The sequence below is a fragment of the Anas acuta genome, chromosome 19, assembly GCF_963932015.1.
Source record: "Anas acuta chromosome 19, bAnaAcu1.1, whole genome shotgun sequence".
Lineage (NCBI taxonomy): Eukaryota > Metazoa > Chordata > Aves > Anseriformes > Anatidae > Anas > Anas acuta.
The window spans coordinates 5,349,151-5,368,348 of record NC_088997.1 but is presented as its reverse complement, the minus strand read 5'-3'; the positions used below and the strand labels follow the sequence as shown (position 1 = coordinate 5,368,348).

General features: G+C 57.7%; 2 protein-coding genes and 2 non-coding genes across 6 annotated transcripts in view; all 4 read right to left on the bottom strand.

The window, feature by feature from the left end:
* Positions 1–9,975, bottom strand: part of SMG6 (SMG6 nonsense mediated mRNA decay factor) — a 103,140-nt gene extending 93,165 nt beyond the window's left edge. For all 3 annotated transcript variants that reach the window (XM_068656168.1, XM_068656169.1, XM_068656170.1), the window contains exons 1-8: positions 9,820–9,975; positions 7,428–9,192; positions 5,587–5,779; positions 5,083–5,193; positions 4,199–4,305; positions 2,988–3,066; positions 1,702–1,812; positions 876–1,088 (exon numbers count right to left, since the gene is read on the bottom strand). In XM_068656168.1, the coding sequence (XP_068512269.1) occupies positions 876–1,088; positions 1,702–1,812; positions 2,988–3,066; positions 4,199–4,305; positions 5,083–5,193; positions 5,587–5,779; positions 7,428–9,192; positions 9,820–9,913 (2,673 nt within the window). In that variant the 5' untranslated portion in view covers positions 9,914–9,975. The remainder of the gene's footprint in view (positions 1–875; positions 1,089–1,701; positions 1,813–2,987; positions 3,067–4,198; positions 4,306–5,082; positions 5,194–5,586; positions 5,780–7,427; positions 9,193–9,819) is intronic.
* Positions 9,976–11,318: 1,343 nt separating this feature from the next.
* On the bottom strand, positions 11,319–17,823 carry TSR1 (TSR1 ribosome maturation factor). Its single transcript, XM_068656319.1, has 15 exons — positions 17,666–17,823; positions 17,466–17,569; positions 16,591–16,807; positions 16,377–16,511; positions 15,443–15,870; positions 14,961–15,120; positions 14,584–14,735; positions 14,103–14,305; positions 13,434–13,596; positions 13,093–13,203; positions 12,826–12,958; positions 12,328–12,444; positions 11,943–12,083; positions 11,771–11,845; positions 11,319–11,699 (listed from the first exon to the last, which is right to left on the bottom strand). The coding sequence occupies exons 1-15, from the start codon at positions 17,742–17,744 to the stop codon at positions 11,521–11,523; spliced, it is 2,397 nt and encodes a 798-aa protein (XP_068512420.1). The 5' UTR covers positions 17,745–17,823; the 3' UTR covers positions 11,319–11,520.
* LOC137842435 (small nucleolar RNA SNORD91 family) lies at positions 12,679–12,770 on the bottom strand. The gene has a single exon (XR_011089065.1). It is a non-coding gene; the product is annotated as a small nucleolar RNA SNORD91 family (small nucleolar RNA).
* Positions 13,975–14,066, bottom strand: LOC137842434 (small nucleolar RNA SNORD91 family). The gene has a single exon (XR_011089064.1). It is a non-coding gene; the product is annotated as a small nucleolar RNA SNORD91 family (small nucleolar RNA).
* Positions 17,824–19,198: the final 1,375 nt, after the last annotated feature.

Here is a 19,198-nt window from a genome sequence, read left to right as displayed (position 1 = left end):
TGTGCCAGAGCTTATCTCCCAGCTCTGAGACTTCACCCCAGTTCCACCCAGCTGAAGTCACAAACCAGTTATAAAAGCGCCAGCGTGTTGGAGAAGCGCTGGGCCCCACAGCGCGCACAGAAGGTCTCAGCTCGGCTCCCATCCTTAACAGCCATTTTAGGACAGGCAGCCCCGAGCTCCCTGGCAAGCCCTCCTGCAGGCCACATGTGCCAAAGCAATGCAAGGATTCCTAGAGGATGAGCTCCCAACCAGCACTGCCTTTGCCTGCATTCCTGGGCCAGACAAACAGAGCTCACCCGGGCCCCTTCTGCAAGGTACAGAGCTCGAACCGCCTGGTCAGGGACACCAGTAGCCCATTTTTTTTAATCCTTACAAGAGATTTTTCTCAGCAGAACGAGTACTGCAAGCGTAACACCTACACTGGAAATTAAAAGCATGGTTTTTGCGTTTGTCCCAGCGCCAGGTGACTGGGAGCTTGCACTGGGACACACGACTCGCTTCCAGAACAAGCCCTGGAGCTCCCCGGGTCACCGCTACCCCTGGCCTCCAGCACCTGACCTCATTTCCCACCGGCAACCTCGCCCATGTCGGAGCCTGCAGAGCAGAGGCATTTCACTGCATCTTCTGTTTGTGCCTCTCCTATTCCACATCAGCCCCAGCAGCACGTGCTGCCAAGAAAGGGATGGTAACAACATGCCTTAAACATGAGAGGCACGAGGTCACCAGCTCCTCAGCCTGACCCAGGCACAGCTCCCATAGGGGAAGCCAAAACACTGGAAAATTTAGCAACAGGAAAGCAAAACAGATCCAGTGTCATTCCACCGCATTCCAAACACATGACACCAAAGCCAACAGCCGCCTCCTGCAGTACTCACGTCGCTGGGGCTGAGGTTCCCAAGCCCGTTGTCCTGCTCAGAATCCCTGCCGGATTCGTGGCCCTGGGAGGAGCGGGGGTGGGAGGGATGGATCCAGATCTCCAGCCGCGTGGCGTCGTCCCCGACTTGTCGCAACGTGGGCTTCTTGCCCTTCCCTCGGCGGCTGGGGCTCAGCTCCAGCACCTGGTGCTTCTTCTGCTCCATCTGCTCCGCCTGCGAGGACAGGACAGGCTCAGCTCACCCAGGGATCAAGGGGCAGGGAAAATATATCTCATTTATGTGTTGAAAGTGGCTTTTGCGCCAGCTTCAAAACGACAATAACTCACTGACAGGCTCAGAAGTTGGTTTCTGACACTACAGGACGGCACGGGTGAGAGGTTTTTGAATCTGACTGCACTGGGACAAGAAAAGCCGTGCCCAGTCCTAGCAGCGCTTGGCAGCTGATACGCTGCACTTTTGATTTGGGGCACAAAGGGACTGCAGCCTCTGCCACCCGCCTCGCTGGGATGAGGCAATAATCCAGCTGCACGCTGAGGCCGTGCTGCAAAACACAGCAACCTCCAGCCCTTGCTGAGCCGGGCTCTTTGACAGTCGGTGACCCAGAAATAAGAGATTCAGCTGACTACACAACCCCAAAAGCAGGCTGCAGACAGGCAGCATCATTTTTTCTCTCTCTCTTTTGAATCCCAGTATGGAATTTCTTAGCAGTCAACTGGTGGTGACTCCGAGCCCCAAAGCCACCAGCACCTTTCTCTCCAGACCTCAGCTCTCCAGCTGAGAGGCAGCTGAGGCAGCCGCCACGTCCCGCAGCTCAGCCCCCACTTACCTTGCGTTTTGTCTCTTCAAACAGGCTCATGAGGCTCTCCTTGGCCGTGAGGATGGGGTTGCTGGCAGCCAGGCTGCGCATGTAATAGTAGACAGCATCCAGCTTTCTCCTCTGCAAAAAAAAAAAAAGCACAACTGGGCTCAGAGCTAGCACTCATCCTGGGAAGTTTGAGGCCAAGACCCCCGATAATTCTCCCTCCGCATTCAATCCCCTTCCCCTCTCAGCCTGCAGACTTGCCCTAGCCCCGAGGCTGCCACAGAAGCCATTAACCCAGAGGCTCACACAAAAAAGCTCTCAGCAGATATCACAGCAAAGGGCAACGGTACAAACAGTGAATTCCTGACAGTTCAGGAAATAACTCTGCAACATTGCTATGAGTATGGAAATGACTCCACGTGGGTTTTACAAGAGGAGAGGCCCAGGAATACTGGAGGGGTTGCCAGGCTCCTGGCAGGGGTGTAGAAGGATGCCCTCCGCACCTCAGCCTGCCCCTGGGCTAATCCCTGCACACTCACGTGACCTCTCAGCTCCTTTCCTCCCCCAGGCCAGCACAGGGAGCACTGAGAAAGCAGCCTCCAAGTCTTTATGCCACCAACCTGCAGCTATTTAGGGTTTTGCCCACGTGCTGCTGGCCTTACAGACCGTCACAGCATGGCAGGACACTGTGCTGCTCCGAGCCCCACGCTGAGAGCCAGAAAAGCCATTCCCAGCCACGAGGGAAGCACATTTCTAAGCCCTGCAGTTTTAAACTAGTGTTTTAAACCAGCACATTTCAGCATTGTATGGGCAGCTCCCTACCAATCCCCATGCCCCGCTCTGATGCCCCCATTATCTGCTGCAAATCTTCCTTGCAACGAGCTTTGCTGCATGGCTGGAGTAGCCAGCAAAACTCAAAGCTCAGGAAGTTGTGTTGATGTTGCTCAGACTGCTGCTCACAGGCTCATTGAAGACGTGGCAAGCAAAATGCTTGCAACAGCATGGTCTTGAGCACAAGAATCTCGTGCAAAACCTTAAAAGCAGTCCCCTTTCAAAATGTGTGCACTCAACAGCCTACAGAGCCATCCCCAGGATGCTGACAGCCTGCAGCAGCACTGCGTATCTAACCAAGCTGCCTGAAGCCACAACAGCTGGGATCCACAGAGCACACCCTGCCATCAGCCTTTCTTTCTTTAAAAAAAAAACACATCTGCACTGCCTTAAACATCTTCCTCCACCAGATGGAAACCCCTAACCCTCCCGGAGGCTCTTCCTGTGCTTGCTGCATCCTCGCACGACCAGCACCTCACCGTGTAGATGGCCAGGAGCGCCAGCTGGTTGTACGGGCGGCCGTTCTTGGGAGCGATTTGCTGAGCCTTCAGGTACCAGCTGAGGAAGAGAAGAACCAGAGAAAAAGTTAGGTTGCTTTCCTCGCTGTTAAGGGCACAGAATTCCCTCCGAATTGCTGGAGGCCCTGCAGGGAACAGGCCCTTTGCACAAGTGCCCTCTGCCTGCGTGAGCATGCACAGCCAGCAAGCCTGTACCCGGCCTGGAGAGTCTGAAACAGGGCACAGGACAAGAGGGCGAGGCAGAAAGCTGGAGAAAGAAATGTTCTTGGCTCAGCCTGAAGACAAGCATTTAGCCAGATCCAGCGAGCGCTGTCCCCAGTCCAGCCTCAGGCACAGAGAGCGGGCTATGCAGGAAACGTTTCTCTCTCCATCCCCGTTTTAGCCTTTTTGGCAGCTGGAACCAAACCTTTCTGGTTGCTTAGCTCATTCCCAATATTTTCAAGATATTCAATCATCCCAAAAGAAGAGAGGTCAGCTCAGTGGCAGTCAACTCCTCCCTCCTATCTTCCCTCAATCGTGTTATTCAGTTTATATCACGCCACACGGATCTGTCACTCTCTTCAGACACATCACAAACACACAACGTTCCTCCCAGCCCCTCAGACACCAGCATACTCCATGATGCCCACAGGTTCAAACCAGGCGGCCTTCCCTGCCCTGTTCTGCAAACCACTACAAGTTTCAGGGCTCCATGCCCCGGGACAGGCTCATTCACACGCCATCAGTCTTTGTTCAAGAAAAAAAAATAAAATTAAATAAAAAAGTCAGGAAAAAGACAGTATGCCAGGCAAAGCAAGAGTGTCAGGAAGCAACAAGCGCCAGTAACTCCTGATGCAGTCGGAACATATGGACACGTACAGGGGAACCTCCCCTAGCTGAAAAGCTAGCAGGAAACACGAGTCACTCTGCCAGCCTCAGCACCACAAACTTTGCCTGTCACAGGATCAGCACAGAACAAGCTCCATGCCAGACAGCTGGAGGAAGACAGATCTGCGGGGTGCTGACTAGGGTACGAAGCAGTCTAGGCTACACCTCGCACCTTCACAGGGCTGCAGCACAACGAGGAGCCATGAAAAGAGGCTAGGGGCAAGTCAAAGCACGAAACGAGATGCATCCCTTGTAACCAGATAGAGGAAGAGCTCTCCTCAGCCCTGGGGTGAGGAACACAATACCTGCGTGCCTTTCCGTAGTTGGCCGTATCGTTTGCTTGTTCTCGGTACCGGCAGATGTCCCCTTGACAGATCATACACCTCTGGGCACTGATCAGCGCGTACTTCACCTGCAAGGAGGAATTCAGGACGTTATGTGGGAGCTGCGCACCCCTGGCTCACCTTAAACCCCAGTGAACGTGCAGGGACTGCAGGAGGAGGTCACTGACAACCTGAGGGTCTCACGGAAGGGCCAGAGAATTAAAATAATGAGGCTCCAGGGCACTGGTTCAATACTTGTAAGGGCAACCCAATCCCCAGACAGCTACTCCCTTACATCAGCGTCCCAGCTCTTGCCCAGAGGAGGTAGGTTTTGGAATTTGTGGCTCATTCAGCCCATGACCAATTTGAGGAGGACAAACTGGCTAACACAAACACATCTCTGGGAATGGAGCTGGACGAAAATATCCTCTTCCAGCTGTCCCTCACACCTGCACTCACAGCTCAGGGCAATCGCTGTCATGTGTCAGGGAGACAGCGCAACTGTTCGCTCCCCTTGTTCGTTATTCTGAGTTCCACACACAGGAATTGGAGATGTTAAAGAGCTAAGGCTGAGCCAGGGCACCTTTGGGCACTTCCTTCCCTTTATTAGGCCTGGACTCAGAGCTGATTTTAAAAAAGAAAAAAGAAAACAACAAAAAAAAAGAGCTCCTTCTTTGCAAAGGACGCCAAGAAATGTTAATGCCCTGGAGTTGGTTCAACAAGTTCTCCAGCAGCTGAGATTCCCTGCAAACACACTGACATCTATTCAGTGCAGCTGCCTACCTCTTGGCACGGGCAGCACCCTGAGCTCAGCGCGCTGCGTGCAGCTGACAGGGTGAGAAGTGCCCAGGGGGAAGCCAACCTACCATTTTCCGCAGGGGCTTGCTGCGGATGGCCAGCCCGTCCATGTAGTCCTCCAGCTTGAACTGGTACGACACCTGCAGCTTCTGGAGCAAGCCATCGAAAAACAAAGAGCCCTGCAAAAAAACACGCGTGCTTGGATGGAACAAACCTCCCAGGCAAGTCAAAATCACCACACCGGCCTTACCATGGGCAAGAAAAGTTCCTCTCCCTGAGGTCTGTGCTGTTTCTCTTCAGAAAGTAACGATGAGGCCAAACAATCTCCCATCTCAGAGGTTTTTAGGACCACCAAAACAAGCCTGGTTTAAGTTACAACAAATGTCCACCTGGACCCACACCTGCTGGACTAAATCACCATCTAGCTGAGCATTCCCCCTGCATGGCTTAAGGCACAGAGAGGTAAGCAGGACCACGAAGGCTCGTCCACCTACACCACCCCAAACACCACCCCAAACACCGCCCAGTCCCACCCAAAGCTTCAGTGGGGTTTGAGTTTTTCTCTCCCTTACCTCATCTAGAAGCTGGAGAAGTTTGATCCGAATTTCCTGGGCGTTTTCCCCCAGCGGGTCCTTGAGAAGCTGGCGGAATTTCTCGATCACCTGGTAGAAGGCGTTCTTCCACAGCAGCTGGTCCACGTTCTGCGCGTCCGAGAACTCGATGTCCATCAGGATGCAGCGCTCATACAGCTGCAGCATCTCCACCCTAGGGCGAAACATGGGCAGGGGTGCACCCAGCTGAGCTGCAGGGCACGTGCTGAGCCACCCGATGCTTTTCACCCAGCAAGAACGAGGTATCAGCAGTTCACCCCGCTCACAAGCTACGGTAATTGATGCTTCTGCATGTTCTAGAGAGACAGGAGCTGTTGCCATCACCCTTCTGGCTCCAGCAGAGCAAATCTGAAAGGACCGGCTTCCTTCTGTGCCTGCCAAAGAGCTACGAGACCCTGCGACAGCTCTGCCACTGGGAAAAGCAGGACACAGCCTCCTGATATGCCACCAGGCTCTGCTCCTTCTGAGCACAGCCCAGCTCTTACGGGCCAGGAATAAGCACGCACGGAACCAGACAGCAGGAGATGTCTTGGCACTGCAGTGATCCGTCCCTTACTTCCATCCAACCAAAATACATAGTGGAAACAGAGACCCTAATCCCTCAAAAATGAGGGCAGAAAGTTACACCTGGAGGAAATAAGCCTCAGAGGAACAGAAAGCTCATTCCCCCGCAGCCCAGCCCAGCCACTGGAGGAGGATTCCTCCTCTGAACTGAATGAAACAGTTACAGGCTAGAAGCAGCTCCACGATACCTGGGGGAGCTCCCGGTGAAACGGATCCAAACTTTCCTCCAACACCCCCAGGGCAGTGACTCCCCCACCTCCCCGAGCAGCCCGTCCCCGTGCCTGACTGCTCTTCCTGAGAAGTTTTTCCCCATTCCCAACCCAAACCTCCCTTGGCTCAACTTGAGGCCGTTCCCTCTTGTCCTAAATAAGCTCCAGGGCTAAGAAACCCCCGAAGCCAAGAACCAAGGCAGCTCCACGGGCAGGCTGACAGCACACACTGGGAGATGCACTGAAAGGACGGGGATGAGGCCACCTGCACCTTGCTCCTGGGGCAGGGCAGGAGCGCTGGCCACAGCAGCACTGCCACAGGCTCTGAAATGAGCTCACCTGCTGGGTGTGCTGCCAGCTGGCTCCGAAAATAAGTCCCTGAGGAGCCCCAGAGACACAGAGCTCACGAGCAAACATGGAAGGTGCCAGCTAGAACCTTGCTACGGCCGTGTGAGCTACCCTCCAGGGCAGCGCTGTCACTTCCCTGGCACCCCAGTAGGCCACCCCTGCTGGACTGGCACATGGCACGGGGCTGAACGGTGCCAAGAACAAAACTGCCCCGTGCTTGGGAGGTGCTGCCACTGCCACGCGGGCAGTGAGGCAGCTCTCTGAGAGCACAAACAGTCGCTGAGCTGAAGCCCACGATGCAACTCAGCTGATAACTGAGGGCAGGTGAGAAAGAAGTACACCAGCAAGCACCCAAAGCACTGGAACCAAGAGAGAGCAGCTCCAGCAAGAGCAGCAGAACCCAAGAGCCACAGGGGGTGCTTGCCCTGCTCCTGTTTCCCTACAACACACACACGGTGTTCCATGACCACGAGGAGCCACATGGTTAGCTCCCAGCCCGGGCAAACAAGATCTTCACCCACGCTTTCCTTCTGCCATCAAACGCCACCAGCACGTGACAAACAGCCCCAGCACCTCAGAAGCCTGTGAGCTCCTGCCCCGGCCTCCCAGACACCAAAATCTTCTTCTCCCAGGCCCTCCGGGAGCCCCCGTGCCGGCAGCAGAAGCGCCCCTGCCACTAACCTCAGCTGGGCCATCTTCTCCAGCCCCTCGGGGCTGATGCGGTCTCTGGAGAGCAGGTTGCTGAGCTGCTGCTCCTGGTTCCCAGCCTCACGCAGGAGCTTGCTGAGCTCCTGCTGCTGCATGCTGCGCATCTGCTGCTCCACCTCGGCGCTCAGAGGGGCCGGGGGCAGCGGGCCGCAGGCGTACTGCCCCCCCTGGCCCGGGTAGCCCGGGTAATAGGCTCCCGGGTACACCCCATTGCTTGGTCCCACGGGATACTGCAGGGAGTACCCGGCGTACGGATACTGAGCGCCTTGCCCGGCGGCCCGGGGGTAGTAGTAGGGGTTGTCGGAGTTTTGGAACTTGTAGTAGGAGGATTGGGCCTGCCGGGCATCCCCCCAGGCAGAGGCTGGGGGGCTCACTTCGTCGTCCGTGTCTAGGAAGTGGAGCTGAGAGCTCTGGCTCTTCAGGGCAGGTTTTTGCTCGGGGTTGTTGGGGTCCCACAGCCTTCGAGCGGTGCCGCCGCGGCCCCGGCTCCGCGAGCTTTTGGGGCCGGCGAGCAGCAGGCGGGGCCCGGGGTGGCCGGGTTCGGGGGAGCCCGAGGTGCTGGCGGAGAGGTCGGTGTTGGCAGGCAGGAACAGGATCCCGCGGCCCCTCCCCTGGGGCTCTCTGCTCTGGCTCCTGGCCTCTGAAGCTTCTGAGTCATTGCAAAATGCCTTCAGGGGCTTTTTTTTATCCGCCTCTGCCAGGCTGACGTCCCTGCTCATGGTCCTGCTGTCAAACGTGACTCGGAAGGAGCCCTTCGCCTCCCGGCCGTTGCTGCTCCACTCGCTCTCGCTCCGAGAAGCCCGACTCTGCTCCGAACGCTTCTTCTTGTCCCCGAGCCTGCCGGGGACGTACGCTCCTGCCTCGTCGATCCTGTCCTCGTCCAAGGAGTCCGTGGAGGACGCGGAGAGCTGCTTCCGAGGACGTGCCCTCTCCCTGGCACGCTCCTGCCGCCTCTCCACCCCGTCCAGGAGCGGGGCCCCGTCCACGCTGTTGTTGCTGCCGGCCGAGCTGGTGCTGCAGGCTCGATATCGGCTGCGCCGCTTGTCCGAGCGGGAGTAGCGCTTGGTGGAGCCCGGCTTCCCCGGCGCCACCTCCTCGTTTGCTCTCCTCAGCCTCTCGCCTCGCTCCATCCGCCTTCCTTTTTCTCCCCTCGAGGCTTTCCCTCCTTCCCCTGCCTGGCTTCCCTCTCTGTCCTCTTTGCCCGCTTTGGTTTTTCTGGCATCCTTTCCAGTCCCTTTCTCAGCCTCTTCGTCTCCCTCCACCCTCAGCTGCTCCATCTTGCAGGCGACCTCCTCAGCAGCCGAGCGCGGGGCTGGGTCTTTGGCGACCGAATGCAGGCGCTTGCCGGGCTGGTAGATCTGCTGGTCTGGCTTCTTGGCTCTCCGCGTGGTTTTGGGGCACCACTCATCCGCAGCGAGCTGTTTGCAGGAGCTCTCCTGGCTCTGCCGCCCGCTTTTAGCCTCCGTCTCTTCATTCCCCTGCAAAGGGCCGTTCTGCTTGGGGCTGCTGCTTTTGCCGAAGTCCTCTGCGACCGGAGGAGCCCCTCCTGCTGCAGGGCCCTTCTCAGCAGCGCTCTCCTCCCTGCTCTCCTCGGTCCCACTCCTCTCCTTCCCGGCAGCTTCGTGCTTTGGTGACACGAGCTTGCCTCTCAGCCGGGAGAGGCCGGGCTTGTAAATCTCCAGGTCCGGGCGCCTGTTGTCTTTGCGGTGCCTCGGCTCCTTCACCTCCTTCATGTTTTCTAGGAAGAGATGGTGAGATAAGAGTTACTCCAACCACGCACCAGAAGAAAATAACGACAAATACGTAAACATGAAGCGAAAGCAGCGAGCCTGGTGCTGGTGGCTGATCCCAGAGACCACACCTGAAGTTTTCGGGGGGGGCTCACAGGGAATCAGAAAACAAGGCCGGGCGCAGCTGCACAGCCCCACACACCCCACAACGAGCTTCACCCCAACGAAGCAGCGTGCCGAGAGCGAAGCCAACCCAACCCAGCGGCCGGCCGCGATGCGAGGAACCGGGAGAGAGCTCCCAGCCCTGGGGCTGACAGCCCCCAGCCCCCAGCCGCCTCCGGGGGCAGCTCCCTGCCTTCGGGCACCCCGCTCACCCCCGGCTGCCTCTTACCGGGCAGCTACGGGGCCGGACAGACGGACACGGGGACAGAGAGACGGACGGACAGAGGGACAGGGGCCCAAGCAGCCTCCGGGCCGCGCCCCCGCCCCCCGCGTTCTCTCACCACAGCGACCGGCGGCGAGGACGCGGCCCCCGCTCCCCGCCCACCCCCGGCGCCTTTGGGACGCGACCATCTCGGATCCCTCGCCCCAAAACCTCGAATCTCGCTCCTTGAAGCCTTCCCCCGGCCCCTCACCTGCCCTCCCGGCGGCGGCGGCGCGGGCCTGGGCGGCCACCATGTCCCGCAGCTCGGCGGCCGAGACGCGGACCCGCTCCAGGCCCTCCGCCATCTTCCCTCGCGCCCGGCCCGCCGCGGAGACGGGGCGGGAGGGGGGGGAGGGACGGCAGCCGGGAGGGGACAAAAAGGGTAGCAGAGAACGCGGAACGGAGCCCCTATGGGTCTATTAGGGGGGCTGGGGGCCCTATTGGAGGTCCTAGTCGCCCTATTGGGGGTTCTGGGAGGCCTGTTCGGGGTTTTAGTGGCCCTATTTGGGGTTGTGGTGGTCCTATGGTCTTGCAGGGTTCTGAGGCTCGCTCCTGAAGCCATATGGGATCTCCCACAGACACAGTGGGGCTCCCCCCTGCTCAGGGCTTTCTGCAGCATGAATTTGGTTTCCCCCTTCACAAGGGTTCCTGCACACTGCGAACAGCCTGGTGATAAATAAGGCAGGGTAAGCAGGTTGGAGAGCTGGGGGTGGATCCCTGCTCCTGCCTTCAAGGCAGAGCTGCTCCTGTAGGGCAGGAGGCAGGAGGCCCCGCTGCCCTAAAAGGTGCTGGAGGAGAGGATGATGACGATGACTGATGATGTCCTGTTCATTTTGGAGGAAGAAATGGAGGTGAGCACTCCCTGGCTCCCCTCTCCCAGCAGGGAGCTGCCTCCAGCCATGCCCTGCCCCTCTGTCCTCCCCCCCACGCTGTCCCAGGGCAGTACAAACCCTGCCGCCAGCAGCAGCTGAGCAAACAGCCCCAACTTCCAGCTGGAAAGGGCTGGCGGAAGCTCTGCTCCCCCTCTCCGATGTGCTGCGGAGGCAGAAGCACGCCCAGTGCCCTCCACAGCCCCGGAGCAGCACGTTCTGGGTGCTGGAGGCCAGCTGCTGCTCTCCAGCCATGAGGCTGGGGTTTGAAACGATGAAGCTGCTGAGCCAACTGCTCTCAGAGCAGTTCCAGGCAGTCCCATGGGGCGTGGAGAGCGTTTGTTTTGTGCTGTGTGGGGGAAACATGGACCTGAGCTCTCCTGGGAAGGGAAATGGGAACAGAGCGGGGGCTCTAGCAGCAAGCTCCCCACTCTGAGGTTGTGCAGAGGGGTTTATACACTCCTGAGAACAGATGGACAGCCCCAAAGGGCCGACAGCTTCTCTGAAGGGATAAGGAAGCGGGTGGTGGTCTCTGCAGCCCCAAATCGCTTCGTTACAAAGCTAAGGGTCACTCCTGGGGACTGGGAAGCGAAGCACTGCTTGTTCTCTCCCAGCCCAGCCCTGCAGCTCTGGCCTCGAGTGGGCTGCACTTTGCCTCGACGCAGCCGCTACTTCACCTTTCCCCATGTCCTCAACAACTTCCCGCAAACTCCTTGGACAAAGCGAAATCCCCGTGAGGGTCACCCCGTGAATGGGTGACCACTGCCGGGGCAGGGCAAGGACAGGTAGGAGCCCCCGAGGGTTCACAGCCTCCAGAGCCAGCCCCCACCAAGACACAGGGACTTCAGAGATTTTTTAAAAACAGCGTTCATTAAAATAAATAGCTGCAGCTGCTACCTGAGCACCAGCTGTTGAGACAGCTGCCCCAGCACCGAGCCCGGCACCAACAGGGCCAGGACATCAGCGCTGTCCCCACGCACACAGGCCGAGGACACGTGGGAGAGGCTAAGGCACCGTCTGCATTGGCCACGCTGCCTGCAGGCTCATTCCATTTCCACCTCCTGCAGGGGCAGCGCGCTCTCGCTCCTCGCCCAGGGCACGGGCTCCGGGACGTAGGGATCGTAAGTCCATTTGGGGAAAACCCGCTTGTAGAGGTTGAGCAGCACGGTGTCCTGCGACTTCAGCTGGCCGTCGAAGTGGCACTTCATGTGTCCGTGGGTACCTAGGCAGCGAGAGGAGGCCGTTAGATCTCTGCTGCCCATCGTGAGAGAGGAAACGCAGAACCCGACCTACCTAACGGCTCCTTGATGTGTCCCCGACGACCCCATTTTGTCCTCAGCTCCACCGGCTTAAACCACATCACGTCCTCTGGAGATCAAAGCAGGGAAGGAGGTGAGGAAGGGGCTTTGTTACCCAACCACAGCAGCTCCGAGTTCTGCTCCCGCAGCCCAGAGCCGCGCCGTACCTCTGTTAAAGAACATGTAGCGCACCACCGCCGTCTTGGTGAAGATCTTGAAAGGGTGGCCGCTGAGCACCAGCCGCTTGATGATGATCCTGTCGGGGTCCACGGCCAGCAGGGACCCCGTGGCGATGAGGTCTTGCATTCCTGCAGGGCGCAGTCGTTACCAGCCATGCCTCCATCACCTCCCTCACCTCCACAAACCCTTCCCCAAATTGTTCCAGGCCCAGAGCAACCCCAAAGCAGGAACAAAGGGGCTGTGATAACTCAGCTCCTTCCATGTTAATCTGCTCAAACAGCACAAAGGCCAAGTCTTTTCCAAGCCATGCTTTCTGCATGTGCATTCAGAAGTAGGGTACACAAAGCCTGCTAACATTTGTGTCCAACTCACCGTTACTCCTCTGTTTAAAAAGCAGCACTGAGGCAGGAGGGAAAGTGATGGGAGCATACACAGTCACCACCAGGGCAGCATCCGGACGCAGGAAACGCTCCAGCTTGTGCTTATCAGCTAGGACAGAACAACAATAATCAAACTGAGCCCAACGGCAGTCCTCAGAGCGCTGGGAAACCCCGTCAAGCTCTTCCCTGGCAGCAAAAAACAGGCCACGTGCAGTGCTTCTCTGCTGGTGCAGAGCATTGGAATGAAAGGGATGCTCTGAGCTCCCAGCTGGCTGCGCACAGCCTGCCACCAGCTTGCCAGGACCAGAAAATCACACTGCAACTCCCCCCCCACTGGAAGTGTCCCCCTGGAAGCCTCAGCGCCTAGGTGTGAGTCGTCAGAAGTTCCTTCAGCCAGGTTCAGACATCGTGGCTAAGACATCACGGGCTTCCTGCCCTGGGAACCCCAGCCCAGCCGCTCTCTCTCCCCCCCCAGCGGCCCCTCACAAACCTGAGGTGTGCTGGGAGAACAGGGGGGATGCTCGGAAGCGCCTGAAGCCGCAGTGGAAGATGAGCTCCTCCTTGGCTTTCACCGGCTCGCTGCTGGTCGGATGGCGCCGCACCAAGAAATTCAGCACAGACATCTGCAGGAGAGGCAGCAGCGTGAGAGGCTGGGAGCAGCGTGGGCAAATAAAAGCCAGAGCAGACGGCAACAAAAACTGCAGCAGTGACAAATTCCCTTGGCAAAGGGTTCCCAGAATCAGCTGTATTTGGTCACCTTTTGCTCGTGAGGAAGCAGGGCGAAGAGGACGAGCGGCTTCCCTTCTCTGAAGCTCTCCATCACGCCGACAGGGACGTTGGAGATGTGAAGTGTGACATACCAGCCAACCTGCCGAGAGAGGATGAGTTGTGAGCACTTCTTTCAATAGAAACGGGGTCTGGAGAACCACGGGGTTAGGGAGGGAAGCCAGGAGAGCAGCACCAGCTGTACTTGTGGCACCAGGCTAAGAGTCGCCTGGCTGAACCATCTACACGGCCACCTCCCTGCCACAGCTCTCCCACTAGGGGCAAGGGAACGTGGCGGGGAAGAGATGAAAAAGTGAGAGGAAAGGGAGTTACCAAAGCTCCTTCGGCCTCCTCTTTCTCTATCTGCCGGAAGAGGTGCTTCCTGGTGCGGAAGAAGTCCTGGAACTGGAAAATCCTCGCGTAGTCCCGTGGGAGGTTTTCTTTGGGGTCCCACGGAGAAGTCCTGAAGCTCTTGAGCCCTCTGTACTTTTGGAACCTAAGGGACAGACAACAGGAAAGAAAATGCTTCAACAAATCCACAGGGAGTCACACTTCCAGAAAGGGCAAAGGGAGCAAAGCAAACGATAGTTTTCACAGAAAAGATCTTAGAGCAGGGAGAGGTAAGCACAGCAGCTGAGTCAGGAAACCACCCACACAGAAGGCAGTCACATCGCTGCAGAAGATGAGAAATCCCTGAGCTCCTCATGCACTCAGTGCTTGCTGAAAAGAGAAGCCAAGAGGCTTCACCAACCCAAGCAGCTGCTGAGATGCACGCTGTAACCTGCCCTCGTGTCAGGGCTCTGCCATGCTCCCTCTCCCAGCTCAGGCCAGGCTCTCTCTGCCTCAGGGAGCTGCACGCTGCCCCAGTAGCATTTCCCCTGGAAGCCTCAGAGCCTAAATGTTCATCTTCACAAGATCCTTCAGCCAGGTTCAGACATTGTGGCTGAGACATCACAGGCTTCCTGCCCCACCCTCACAACCAAGCTCCTTCCAGCCCCTCACCGCACTCTGGCGGGCACATCACGCGGCGTGTCCACCTCATCCGGGAACATCTCGTCCATTCTCTCCTGTTTGAATTTCTCCAGCATCTGCTCATCTTCCTCCACCTTCTCATCGTACTGGTCGTCCCGCACGCACTCGGACACGGTCATGGTCTCGCACTCCTCCTCTGAGTGTTCCTCGTCCTCCGCGCTGCTCTCCCCCTCCTGACACAGGACAGTGCAGAGCCCGTGAGCGCACAAACTCTGCTGGTGTCTGCACAGCCCCAAAAACTCTATATTTGGGCAGCGTGAGCCATGGCTACAACACAGTCCCTCATTTTGGTAGCAAACGGCCCAAAGAAGCAACAGGATACGTGTGAGAGGTTTAAGGATGGAAAGCCAGGCAAGTCCTAGCTCAGTGCTGGGCCCTTTCCTGGAGAAAGCTGGAAGGACAGGACCGTGCTAGGATATCCTACAGCACCCAGATCAGCTCAGAGAAGTACCTGGGAAGCTGCCTCTTCCATCATATCATCATCCATGTCATCATCCACGTCACCATCTTCATCGCTGCCCTCTTTGTCCTCCACGATCCAGGCAGCCTGGTACTTGGACGTGCCCCTGGGGACCTTCACCACCCTGTCTGCCCGCTGAGAAGCTGTGGGATTCCCAGCAGCGGTCAGCACAGGAAGAATTCCCCCCCTGCCTCACATCACAACAGCCACGACCACCTCCCGAGCCACCATTTCCTTGCACAGGATCTGTCAGAGCCTCGACAAGGCAGGGATGATGTAACCCTGGCTCCTCCACAGCCATCCCACTGATTCTAACAACCCCTTAAACAGAGACAAGGGAAAAGCAGGGAAATCCTGCTGCTACTCACCCTCTGCTTCCTGCAGTTCTTCTTCAGTTGGCCACGTCTGCTCCCCTTCCATGGGGTCAGGAACCACTTCTGACTGCAAGGACTCCTGCTTGCTCGCGTCTGCCTTCATCAGGAGCTTTACATCCTCCTCCATCTCTTCAGTGCCGTTCACACAGTCCTCCTGAAGGGCAAAAGCAGAGTCCCCAGTTGGGAAGAGGTGCAACTGAAGCCAGCCCTCGGTCTGAAACAAAGGCCTAACTCCTCCCACAACCCTCCCTGCCAAAAAATATCCCTGCCCTAACAAGTAACAGCAGAAACTCCCTTGGTTATGTTGTAACCTAACAGTAATCACATGCTGTGTGCAGAACTGCACCTATCCTCTCTTCACACAGCTCCCTGTTCCCCCCACCCTCGACCACACACCCCAAATTGTCTTTTTCTGGAGGAAAGTTTCAAAACGTCGTGTTTTAAGGGGCCAATCAAAGCCCCGAGCTCCCACTCACCTGCACATCCATGTCCTGCGTCTTCTTCCGTCCCTTCACCACCCGGGGGTTCAAAGAGAGGGGGTCGGGGGGCGCGTCCACCTGGCTCATCTGGAAGTCCCCGTGCCCCACAATGTGCACCAGGCTGTTCACGTCCAGGGGCTGTCCCCGGACAAAGCCGGACACCTTCAAGGTCCCGACCCGGTCGCTCTCTGGGCTGGGCAGGAATTCGGCAGCGTAGGCAAGGAGGTGAGCCCGCCTGTCCCGAAAGGCGAGGTGCCGCTGCTTCTGCGTGGCGAGGTGCCTGAGCAGCAGCGAGGATTCCTGCTCCGTGTTCAGGGAGAAGAGCTTGGCCTCTGGAAAGCGCTTCTCGATGATTTTGGAAAGTTTCTTCTTGGCGTCGATCCGCTTCTTCGGCGGCAAGTCAGTGCCCCCCGGCACTGCAAGAGCTACGGCACAGGGCAGAGGTCACCGTTAGGTTTTCACGCCCCTTTACCCAAGGCTGTGTTAATGCTTGGTGATCTGAAACCCAAACAACCAAACAAGATGGACACTACAAGCTACAGAAGCAGTCTCACCCCTTGAAAAGAGAAAACAGAACATAAAACTTGTCTTCGGATATAAAATTTTAAAAGAGACCATGGAGATAGGGACTGAGGCACTGAACTTAGCAAGGATGCATCTGAATCCTTTTGCTCTGCGTGCCTGAACAACCACCAGGCACCTACAGACACCAAGGACTCCTTTTTCTCTCTAGCACTGCCCTACCAGGATGATAACGCAATGAGGCAGCACAACAGTGGTGTTTACCTGACCTATATGCAGAAACAGAGATGCTGAAGACCTGCGGTCACCTATTAATGTATGAAATTTTTGTTTATTACAACACTAAGCCCCCATCGAGCACCCCCTTGGATCTGTAGCCCACAAGAAGCCCCTGATGTGTCTTCCTTACCATAGCTGGGGAGCCCCTGTGCGAAGAGGCAGGAGAGGCAGTACTCCCCTGCGCTGTCCCAGCCTTCCACAGGATCCAAGATGAACAGGAGGGAATCAGCGACTTTGGCTAGGTCTAAGGCAGCGTGCAGATCCCCTGCGCACAAAACACCTCCGTTAGTGGGGCTGCCACGAGTTTGGAGCCAAAACTTCCCAGACCAGCAGCGTTTCCTCACCTGTCTGTGCTGTCACAAACCGCCAGCGCTGCTTGAGCTGGGGGCAGAGGAGGGCGAAGCCCCCAGCCTTCCCCTCGTCCATGCGGAGCACGGCCGAGTCCTGGCTCTGCAGCAGGCGGAGGGCGTCGTGTGCTGCAGCCCTGCCGTGCAGCGGCACCACAACCACCAGGTGTGGGGGCCCATCCCTGCTGCCCAAATTCCGCTTCTCCGCCAGCACCTGTGGGCAGAACCCCAAGAGTGTGAACCCCAGCACCAGGAAGCTTTGCTCAGCCCTGCAACGCCTCAGTAGCTCCATAGATCCCAAGCAGCAGTAGAACCACAGAATTATTAAGGTTGGCAAAGCCATTCAGGATCATCTGGTCCAACCACCCCCCTACCACCACTGCCACCCACTAAACCATGTCCCCAAGCACCACACCGAACCATTCCTTGAACGCCCCCAGGGACGGTGATGCAACCAACTCCCTGGGCAACCCATCCCAGTGCCTGACTACTCTCTCTAAGCAGAAATGTCTCCTCATTTCCAACCCAAACCTCCCCTGGCACAGCTTGAGGCCATTCCCTCTGCTCTGATCACTAGTTATCTGTGAGGAGAGGCCGACCCCAGCTCCCCACCCCTTCCCTTCAGGGGGTTGCACAGAGCAATGAGGCCTCCCCGAACCTCCTCTACTCCAGCCCAAACACCAAACTCGAGGCCGTTCCCCACAGCCCTATCACCAGCTACCTGTGAGCTTTTACACCAGAAAACTCCCCAAACCCTGCACAAACACGCAAGATTCGGGAAACTTCCCGCTGCCAAACCCCATCCATGCGCAGCACCACGGCTCTGAACCTCCCCCAGCCCCCCCCAACCCCCCCCCCCCCGAGCCCCTCACCGCCTCCTTGCGCTGCCGGCGGAGCTGCAGGGCCTGGTGCCTCCGGTCCGCCCTGCCCAGCTCGCGGCGCTGCCGGCGGCTCTGCACCTTCACGGGGACTCTGCCTGAGGGGAGGCGGGGGGAAGAACAAAAACCGGTCAGAAAGCGTCTGAAGCAACTCGGGACCCTCCCGGGGCACTCCCGGAGCTCTCCCCGCTCACCCGCGGCCCCCCGCCGCTTGCCGCCCTTGTGGGCCTTGTTCTGCTGCTTCAGCGGCCCGGCCCGGTGCGCGCCCGCCATGCTGCCGCCTCACCGCCCGCCACTTCCGCCGCCCCGCCCAACGTCACTTCCGCCGCCGGCGGCCGTGACGTCACATGGGGGGGATGAGGAGGAGGAGGGAACAAGATGGCGGCGCCGAGGGACGGTGGAGAAGAGGGGGCGGCCCCGCGGGGAAATAAATAAGAAGCAGGAGAGCGAAGCGCTCCTTCAGCAGTTTATTGGTGGTGTCCGTACAGATCCCCGTGCCCCGCCGCCTTTTTGTTTTTTTCAAGCGATTCTTGACAAGGGATTTTCATTAATAAATGCCTGACAATCCATTCTAATCACTCGATTCCTGACAAATAGTGTTTCCCGAGAAATAGGGTCAGGGTTTCCCGAAGAATAGGGTTAAGCATTGACAGCAGCGGTGCGATTGCCCAGGAGGATGAGGTCGGCACCCCCAGGGGCAGGCAGGGTGGCTGTAGGGCAGAGCAACGCCCTGCCTGACAGGGAAAAAAAGTCACAGAATGGAAAAGGCAGGTGAAAAACAAGCATTATTTAAGCAGTAGTAATTAATTCTCCTTATACAGGTGGCTGCTGGCTGCAGGACAGCATCCGGGCTCTCCCCATCCTTGCCCACCAGCTGTGACAGCCCCACGCTGCCTCCAGAGCCAAAAGCAAAGAGGGCAGGACTCAAGAAAATCAGGAAAAACAGTCCCGTAAGTGATTTATCCCTCACTATTTAAGCAAGTCTAGAGAAAGGAGCAGTTTGAGACTCTTTCTGCCTAGGCTTCCCATCACAAAGCCACCAAAAAGCCTCTGCCCCCTGCAGAGCCCCCACCTGAGACAGGCAGCAGCAGCCGTGGAGGCTCCCAGCCCTTGATTTGCACGGTGGCCCTACACACGTAGAAGTAAAACCCCCACAGATCCACGCACGGTAAGCTTACGGGCATTTAACTGACCTGTGCAGGGCCCGTGGCATACAGGACCCAAAATCACACCCCGCTGAGCTGAGTGAGCAAGAGCAGAAGCCAGGCGCTACCTCACTGCGGGCGGCTACTTCAGGTTAAAACAATCAATTCCTGGCAAAGCACAAACTCCCAAGAAAACAGAGCCATGTTTTGTATTCCTAGAGCTCAGCAAGCCCTCCTGGGGCAGGGGGCTGCTTGCCCACACGCCCTTAGCTCCCCTGCACTACCGCAGCTGCACACGAAGGCACCCGGCAGGCTGCTCACAACACACCTCTCCCCCTCTGTGCCCAAAACGAGCTTTGCATTGCTCTAGCGCAGAGCCCAGGCAAGCTGAGCAAGGGGAAGCACGGCTTACACGCTGCTCTGCCACACGCTGGCTCGATCCCAGACAGCAGCTGCATTGCAGGAAGGCTGCGCCTCGCGAGGGAAGCCGAGCTCCCCAAACACATCCTCGCTGCTGCCTTCTGGCTGGGCCAATTCCTCTTTACAGCTGGGCGAGGAGGGAGCCAGGAGGCAAAGCCCAGG